At 45.5% G+C, this 9,749-nt stretch overlaps 1 protein-coding gene across 1 annotated transcript; it reads right to left on the reverse strand.

Annotated features, from left to right (window-relative positions):
• Positions 1 to 857: 857 nt before the first annotated feature.
• Positions 858 to 9,502, reverse strand: LOC123067531 (uncharacterized). Its single transcript, XM_044490287.1, has 2 exons — positions 9,037 to 9,502; positions 858 to 1,573 (listed from the first exon to the last, which is right to left on the reverse strand). The coding sequence occupies exons 1-2, from the start codon at positions 9,425 to 9,427 to the stop codon at positions 858 to 860; spliced, it is 1,107 nt and encodes a 368-aa protein (XP_044346222.1). The 5' UTR covers positions 9,428 to 9,502.
• Between the last annotated feature and the right edge of the window lie 247 nt (positions 9,503 to 9,749).

Consider the following 9,749-nt stretch of genomic DNA (forward strand, 5'->3'; position numbering starts at 1 on the left):
TACCAACATAAGAATCCTTCCTGCCTGAATTGAGACGCCTTATTTTCTCAAAAACAGCACTGGCTTCATTAGCTCCATCCACAATTGGATCCTCTTCATCCTCATTCAGCCACTCCATTATTGGATTTGCTTCATCAAACATTGTTGTGTCCATCAGCAGTGCACTTGGATCAACTTCATTATCTATATCTTTCTCTTGATCTTCTTCAGCACGTATCTTCAAAGTTTGAATAGTAAACCAAGTAAATTATATGACATGCAAGGACAATACAAGGTTGACAAAGAAAGTAAAATGAGTTAGTTTATACCTTTAGGTTGTAGCATACAGAAACTAGCTTGTGGAGCTTGTCATATAAAAGACGATTTCTTTGCTTTGTGTGCACCAAAGCAAAGGCGCTCCAATTCCTCTCACACCCACTTGATGAGATACATTGTGAGCAAATTCTCATTGCACACTTCTGCAATGCAGGAACATCCCCTCCAAATTGAAACCACCATTGGGCTGCAAGATATCACCAATGAAATTTTCAGAATTGCAAACAAAAAGGAGATGAAAATTCTAAAACTAAAGGACCATGTCTTACTTGGCTCCATTCTCGCCGCAGCTTCTTCTGCTAATCTGGTCCCAAACCTCCCTTGGCACTCCCTAAACTTACTTACTTCATCAATGGCTGAAAGAGCACTCTTTGGATCTAATATCTTCGCTATCGCATCTGTTAGTGAGGTAGCATAATCTGTATGGTTGCAAAGGTTGAGCTTGTAATGTGTATATGGATCAAGGACAACAGCTGCATAAAAAATAGAGCAACATGAATTAAAAACAGAAAAAAAAAGAAATCTAAATTTCAAAATTCCATTCATTTATGAATACCTGCAACCATAAATGTATCTTCTTCCCTTGCCTCTATCCTCTTGCCCACCTTGCGCATGAAACTAAGGTACAACCTTGATGTAGGGCCTAGATGTGCTTCCATCCCTTGTATAGCGAGCATCATACTTTTCTTGAATCCAGAAAGAGTGCATTGTTTCTGTGTATCAGCATACCTCATGGCCTTATAAAGTGGCCTCAATGAACCCAATACCCACTCTAGCGTGTTCCACCAAACATTACTAGACAAACATTCTTCAACAAACACATATCCAGGCTCATACCTCCACTGACACTCCTTCCAATCAGTCGAAACCATCCACTCCCTAAATTTATCTTTCTTCAAATGGTAACTCTCAAGGAACATGAAGACAGTCCCAAAACGGGTGGCATTTGGTCTAATTAGTTCACCACCTATGTTCTTCTTCATGTTATCATGTAGGTTATTGTGCTTATGCAAGAACCTACAGATTGTCTTGGCACTCTTGACTATCACATCAACCTCGGGAAATTTGGCTATATCTTTTAACATAAGATTGACGGTGTGGGCAGCACACGGTTGCCAAACAATATGAGAGTATTTTGGTTCTTCTATAAGGGTTTTGCAAGCTTTCTTATAGTTGGACCCATTATCGGTTACTATTTGAACAATATGTTCATGGCCTATCTCTTCTACAACCTTCTCAATCTCTCTATAGATAAAGTCTGCAAAATTATGTAAAATGCATATACCTAATTAGAACAAAGCAAGTATTTTAAGAACATAAGACAATTGTAAGACAGATCCAAGAATTTAACAAGCAAGTATTGTAGGAGCATATGTAAAATGCATATATACCTAATTAGAACAAGGCATTGAGAACATAAAACAATCCTAAAACAGATTTAAGTATTCAAGAAGCAAGTATTGTAACATTAGGTACCTATGGCGACTCCTTCCTCCACCCACCTCAGGCGACTCTCATGGCGATTCTAGGGTCTAACCCTACGATCGCCTCTCGACGACCCCAATGGACGGCCTTCTCCACTGGGATTTCTCCCCTGGCCTCAAGGTTGAAGCACAGGTGCGTGCTAGGTTTGGATCTACGGTTCACTTCGTCCCCAACCCCGGCTCCAAGGAGTTCTTCCTTGAAGTTTCCTTCTCTTCGGCCTCTTTTCCCCTCTCGGTGGATTCGGTGGGTTTGGCTCTTCAGTCATGTATTGGAGGTCTCGCTGCCAGTTTTAATGTCTTGCGCTTGGGTGATCGGCATTTTCGTTTCTCAGTGGCCTCAAATCGTGTGGGACATTTCATTTTCGGTTTGAGAGACCGAATTTGGCCGGACTTCATCTGCCATTTTCACCTTCATTGATCTGGGGTTTCTCGTCCACTAATTCATTCTTGGCACGCTGATTCTGAGCTAACTGGTCTGGCTTCATCACCTGGCCCGGCGATCAAATCTAAATGGCTCTCTACTTAGAGTAAATTATCACTGGATCCCGCCTCACTACCAGTTCTGCAGAATTTGGGTTTCATTAAGCCGCCGACGGACTTGCATTCCGGCGAGCCTTCAGATCGGATCTTCTTTGGTAGTTTTTCACCTCCGGATTCTAAGGATTCTTTTCGGATTGGTTCCATATCGGTACCTATTTCTCACGATATTCCTGGACGGTTGCCATCTTTTTGTGGGGAAGGATATATTATGGGATTATGGGATTCAATTTCGGATGAGAAATTATTTGCTATTCTCGATGGCTGGCAGGCCGGTTATGATAATGATAGTGTTAAGCTTCTGGTGCAAATCACTTCAGTCCCCTCCAAGGAATACATTTACAAAAGACTTTTGCATTGCTCTCTCTGTGATTGTCTCGGTCATGTTGATGATTCGTGTACTGGAATATTTTGTCAAGGTTGTGGGGATATTTCTGGGACATGTGCCTGCACGTCTACACGTACTGATGCTCGCAAGCATGAGCCATGCAAAGTAGACCTGAACCCTTTGGGCCCTCAATGTAATGCATGTTCTGTAGTTAACCACATTACCAGGCTTTGTCCTGGGCTTCGTCGCTGTCCTCTATGTCATCGTTTGGGCCACAAGTTACGTAAGTTTCCGGCTTGTGCCTCTCTACCCCGATGGGCTTGGAAAAAGAAAAATCTACCACAATCAAAGAGGATCTTGCCTCGGGTTACCGCGGGTGCATCTGAGGTAGGTATCTCTGTGGATGTTGGTATGGCCCGTGCTACTGGGGATCCGCATGGTGGTTGCCTTTCGAAACGGCAACAGAATATCCCGTTCCACGCGGAAGTGGCTAACCCCCATTGCTTGACGATACGCCTACCCGGTCAGGGTGTAGTCAATTCTGCCTGCCAAAAACCCCAATCGAGTGTTACGACGCTCTCCTCGAGTTCTACACCCACGCCTCCGCCATCTCGACTCTTCTCCCCATCGGCTCCCAGCAAGCAATTTCCATCCCCTGCTCCGGCGAAATCTCTCAAGCAGTCCCCGGCTTCGTCACTCATGGCGAACTTCCCCGTGAGCCCCTTCGCCTTCGCTCCAGACGGATCTACCTTTGATCACGGGCCGGCTCACCGGGTCCAGAGACATGTCATGGTGGTGGATGATCCGCCTCTGAATCATGATAGGTACGCCATTGTCTCCGTCCACCCTCCGGTCCCTGATCATCAGAAGGAGTTATGGCTAGCTGAGGTCTGCCGCATTATTGTTGGAGATTTACAGTATGAGCTGCTAGATGACTTTGTTTACCCGCTGGGGATTGGATGTGTTGTGTTTGCGGATATGGAGAGTAGAGATGCTGCCATTAGAGAAGGTCCGCATGCTTTGTTTGAGGATTCCACTTTTTCACTAGTTCCGCATGATGAGAGCATCAATATGCGTATGCCTGCTTTTGAATATGAAGCTTGGGTCATGTTTCTTGCTTTTCCACTGGACTACCAAATAGAGCATTATGTTCATAAGGCAGTCTCACACTTTGGGAAAATGCTTGCCTGGCCCCGCCCGGGTCAGAACAAGGCCAGAGTCCTTGTCAAATGCCATATCAAAGATGTTGCGGAGGTGCCACATAGTCTGGTCATTACTAGAGTTGGTTTACTACCGGGTCTTGCTCGTTCATGGTCCGTACCAGTTTATGTTCTGAATGGCAGGAATACTATACCGAACTTGGTTGGCAATGAGGACACCCCACCACTTTTGAATGCATCTCCACACCCATACCAGCTCCCTTACTATACCCTCATGCAACAAGCAAGGATTGATGAGATGGTTACTCAGGATGCTTTGAATGCGGAGGCCTGGAATGCTCCTGAACCAGTTAATGATGTTCAGAACAATGGGTGGGGTGTGTGGCCTGTGGTAACTCCACCCTACACTGGTTTCAGCTTTAGGACCTTCTTTCAGTATGATGGTCCGTCCCTCATGGATGGTGTGGACCCGGAGCATAATGTGCAAGATAATTTATCTGACATTTGGTCATCTGATTCGGAGTTTCAAACAGTAGATGCTTTGGCTGATGGATTTGTGAATGGCAGTCCTGCAGCGAGGAGGGAGTTCGTCAGGGCTGGAGGAAACTCTCTTTTTCTTTAGATTGCAGTTGATTATGAGTTCTTGCTATGGATTGGGGGCATGCTCAAACGCATTTATACGCCCACTATCACCCTGCAACACAATTCTCCTGTAATGATGCCCCTCAATCCCTTTCAGATTATTCAGAATCATCTTAATGCAGCGGCGGCAGTTTGGATTGAGTGTATGGTGCCGGAACCTGACATCTTCTCAAGGATCTTTGCTTCTGCCCTTCAGTGGGGGAGAGTCACTGTCCCATCTGGTGTGCTCTCGCCTAAACCCAGGGCTCGTTCCAATGCTATGAATTGGGATCTATCGGAACAATCTCCTGGCCTCAAGGCGCTTCCACAGCTCGTCTCAACGGATGAGGAGACTCAGATGATGCTTTCATCAGACCAGTCTACTGCGCTCCAGGTGCTGGCGTCTTCCTCTATGTTCAATACTCATCAACATAGTAACATATTAGTGCCACTGGACACAACCACTGTCAGACGAAGCAACAGATCCAACAAGTATGATGGTTTCAAAATCAACCATGCTCCGAAAGCAAGGCGTTCAAAATCAAGGGTGAAACCTAGAGACATTCCTTTTGTCAATGTTGTTTCTTTGGTTGCTGCTCCTGTGCAGGTTCCCATTGCCGATTGCCCCCAGCCAATGTCGATCGAGGATCTTCAACAGATGGGGCGCAGTTGTGGAATTCGTCCGGAAGCCATCTCCCGTGACAAGCTGCTGGATGATCAGAGCTCGTCCGGGGAAGCTGAGCACTGAAGGCTACCCGACTGATGAATAAATCGTGGAATGTGCTCTCGTGGAACATCAGAGGCATAAACTCTGATGACAAACTTTTGGCTGTTAGGAATGCGATTGATACTAGCGGTTGTTCTGTGATATGTATCCAGGAAACTAAACGTGAATCCTTCGATCCTGCTTTTATTAAGACTTTCTGCCCTAAGCGCTTCGATAAATTTGTTTTTGCACCGTCAGTGGGGGCTTCTGGGGGCCTCATCATTATCTAGAATAGTGCTGTTTTTACTGGTACATCTTGGTTTGTGGATTCTTTTGCCATTGGGATCTCTTTCGTGGCCACGCAGTCACATGATTCGTGGAATCTAATCAATGTTTATGGCCCCTGTTCTGGTCAGCGCAGACTAGACTTTACAAACTGGCTTTTTGAGCTTAATATCCCTGATGATGACAATTGGTTAATTCTGGGTGACTTTAACTTTATTCGCTCCACGAATAACAGAAACAAGTCAGGTGGCAACGCTGCGGACATGCTACTATTCAATGAGATCATCCGCGCACAATCACTAATGGAACTACCAGTTAAAGGCCGTGCATACACATGGAGTAACATGCAAGATGATCCTCTACTTGAACAATTAGATTGGTTTTTCACGTCGTCTGATTGGACTACCAAATACCCTAACACAATGGTCTTGCCCCTGGGGAAGCCAGTGTCTGACCACATTCCTTGTGTGGTCACGATTGAATCAAGCATCCCACGGTCCAGGCTTTTTCGGTTTGAAAATTTTTGGACAGATCATGAGGGGTTCATGGAGGTTGTTGCTGGTTCATGGTCTAAACCATGTCACGCACCCAATGCGGCGGCGCGAATTTGCAAAAAGCTCAAGATTCTGAGACATGATCTCAAGCGTTGGAGTAAGGGTGTCTCCAAACTTAAAATTCTGATTCAAATCAGTAATGAGACTCTAACAAACATGGATGCACTTGAGGATAAACGACCCCTATATGTTCAAGAATCAAACTTCAGGAAGATACTGAAAAACCATCTACAGGCCTTGCTCAAATACCAAAATGAGTACTGGCGAAAGAGGTGTACGATCAGGTACTTTCGTTTTGCCGATGAAAACACAAAACTCTTTCAGTCTTTGGCCACAGAGAGGTACAGACACAATACTATTGCCATGCTCAGAGTTGGGGAAGTCGATATACATGACCATGTTGGCAAGGAGGGGGTACTGTTCAATACATACAGAGACCGTTTGGGTTTTTCTAAACCTACCAACATGAAATTTGATCTTTCTAGGATCATTCGCAGGATTGATGGACTGGACCAGCTGAGCGCGCCATTCTCTAATGATGAAATAGATGCTGTGGTTAAGGAAATGCCAAATGACAGAGCACCTGGCCCGGATGGGTTTAATGGTTGTTTCCTTAAGAAATGCTGGCAAATTATCAAGACAGATTTCTATGATCTCTGTCACGCATTTCATGCAGGTGGTCTGGATATCACTAGCATAAGTGAGGGTTACATCACCTTGATTCCCAAAAATTCCTCTCCGGAGACAGCTAATGACTTCAGACCAATCACCTTACTCAACTGTTGTCTAAAAGTCATTACAAAGATCCTGGCGAACCGACTGCAAAAAGTGATCCTAAAAATTATTCACAGGAATCAGTATGGATTTATCAAAGGTAGGACCATCCAGGATTGCCTGGCGTGGTCGTACCAATACATTCATCAGTGCCACTCGTCTGGAAGAGAGATCATATTGCTCAAACTAGACTTTGCTAAGGCCTTTGACACGATCGAGCATGCCCCCATGCTGGAAATCATGAAGCACATGGGCTTTGATGATAGGTGGCTGGGCTGGACGAAACTGATTTTTGGCTCGGGAGTTTCATCCGTCCTCTTGAATGGCGTTCCTGGCCGGAAATTCAAATGCAAATGTGGAGTACGACGGGGTGACCCTCTCTCGCCACTAATCTTTGTTCTTGCTGCTGATCTGCTACAAGCTGCGATCAATGATGCTTATGCTCAGGGATTGCTAGAGCTACCCATTCCACGTGAAAATGCAGGTGACTTCCCGGTGGTGCAGTATGCTGACGACACGATCTTGGTTATGCAAGCTTGTCCTACACAGGCAATCCGTATGAAACTTATCTTGGAGGATTATGCAGCTTCGGTAGGGCTCAAAATTAACTTCCATAAATCGACCCTCATACCCATCAATGTTGATCATCAGCGTGCCGGGGGGTTGGCGGAAGTGTTTGGTTGCTCGGCTGGTTCCCTGCCGTTTACATACCTTGGTCTTCCCATGGGGACAACGAGACCGACGGTTCTTGATCTCATGCCATTAGTCCATTCGGTTGAGAGGAAAACCTCCACTGCCCTAACACTGATGTCGTCAGGGGCCAAACTAACGTTGGTCAATTCGGTGGTCACCTCCATGTTGATATATGCAATGTGTACGATCAAGCTACACCCAAAAATAGTTGAACATCTGGACAAACTCCGCCGCTATTGTCTATGGGCAAAAAATTCTGATGATGGGATCAAATCCAACTCCCTTGCTGCATGGGAGCTTGTCTGTCGACCGAAACGGTGTGGTGGCCTTGGTGTTATTAATGTCAGAATACAAAATACCGCGCTTCTCCTTAAATACCTGTTCAAATTCTACAATCGTGAAGATGTACCCTGGGTTCAGCTGATCTGGGAAACGCACTACCCAAACAAGGTGCCGCACACCGCCGAGCCAGTGGGTTCCTTCTGGTGGAAAGATGTAATGCAGCTCAGTGGAATCTTCCGTGGGATCACCAGGGTAGTCCCCGGAGATGGTCGTACCTCACTTTTCTGGAAGGATGTCTGGTTGGGAGACCCAGCCTCCACATTAATGGATACGCATCCGCGGGCATTCTCATATGCCCTAAATGAGGATGATTCTGTTGCCAAGATCCTCAAATCCACTGATCCTGCCTCGATCTTCAGTCTGCCTCTTTCGATCCAGGCCAGGGAAGAGATCAGAGAGATACAGCAAAGGTCCGCGCACGTCGGTCTGGACAGTGGATCAGTTGATACTTGGGTCTGTGACCTGGGACGATACTCGTCTAAGAAATACTATATCCACTGCTTCAGACAGGTTATGGCTGATGAGGCCTTTGGATGGCTATGGAAAGCCAAATGCCCGATCAAGTTCAAGATGTTTGGGTGGCTGCTTATGGTAGATCGGTTGAACACCAGGAATATGCTGAAGCGACGGCACTATAATGTGGATGGGGGCGACTATACTTGCATGCTCTGCCAAAACCCACCCGAGGAAACCGTGGAACATATCTTCTTCACGTGCCCTTTTGCCCAACAATGCTGGAATAGGATTGGTCTGATGTGGCCAGGGGGGGACCAACAGGCTTGCCATTTTGCATGGTGGTAGAGAAGACTGGCGTCGGCCGCTTTTCATGGACATCTTCTTGCTTGCTGCTTGGAGCCTGTGGATGGAAAGGAACAACCAACATTTCAGGAGGATCCCGCATTCGTTTGGGGCATGGTTAGCTAGATTTAAACATTTGCTGGGTTTGGTGACCCACAACTGTCCGGAGAAGGTTCATCCTTTCCTCTCTGATTTCATTGTTAGTTTGGGCAGCTAGCTTTGTATCAATCATGGCCGGGGGGGCCTAAAACCCCTTTGTAACACAAATGTAACTATTCTGTTGTGAGTAATACAAAGTCAGTGGGAGCCTCTCCCACTGTCACCAATTCCTCAAAAAAAAGAAGCAAGTATTGTAAGAACATATGTGAAATGCATGTATAGGACAAATACAAGTGTTCAAGAAGCAAGTAAAATGCGAAGAAGGGGAGGAAGAAGTAACCTGAATTCTGAGTCTGACCGGATGCATCAATGGTATTGAGGAAGAACATTCGTGTATTACAATATACCATGAAGTTTATGAGGCTCATTCCTGTTGGACCAGTCCAAGAGTCACACATAAGAGTCACACCGAAGTTTTTCCAATCTTGTTTAAATTTTTGAAGAAAGGAAGTAGCTTCATCATAGTTAGCCTCCAAATATTTCCCATCAATATCCTTTGCGGTTGGTATAGGAGCAGGCCCTAATTGTTGAGTGATCTTCACAGCAGCTCGGAAGTATGGGCAATCAGCTTTATGTCCAGCAATATCATTGGCATGAAAAAACTTGGACCAAGCTAGGCCAAGTGCATCTCTTGAATTAGGATCCAAAGCACTAGTGATCTTGGGCTGCATAGATACTTTGTTGCTGGATAATTGTTTGTCAAAATAGGCAGTGATACTCCTTTTGCCAACAGAAACCCGCTCATCACCCACGCCCCCTACCAATCCTCCTTTCAACTCCGCGGGAGAAATTCGGGTCACGCAAGGCCTCTCTAATATTCATCTATATTTCTTCTTCATCATCATCTAGTATGTTAATCACCCCTCCTTTTTGATACAACCCTTCCATAATATTTCTTTCAGTTCTCAGCCTACTATTTTGTTTGTCTCTTTTCTTCCTCTTTGATTCATCCCGGCACTCTCTCATTGCATCTCTCACATTTCTTGGCACATT

The sequence above is a fragment of the Triticum aestivum genome, chromosome 3B (assembly GCF_018294505.1).
Source record: "Triticum aestivum cultivar Chinese Spring chromosome 3B, IWGSC CS RefSeq v2.1, whole genome shotgun sequence".
In the NCBI taxonomy this organism is placed as follows: Eukaryota; Viridiplantae; Streptophyta; class Magnoliopsida; order Poales; family Poaceae; genus Triticum; species Triticum aestivum.

Excerpts from the sequence above, each read along its gene's own strand:
- LOC123067531 (XM_044490287.1), bottom strand. The coding sequence starts at position 9,427 with ATGCAGCCCAAGATCACTAGTGCTTTGGATCCTAATTCAAGAGATGCA. Across the intron at positions 1,574-9,036 it reads CGGTCAGACTCAGAATTCAG|ACTTTATCTATAGAGAGATT; the intron begins GTTACTTCTTCC and ends ATAATTTTGCAG.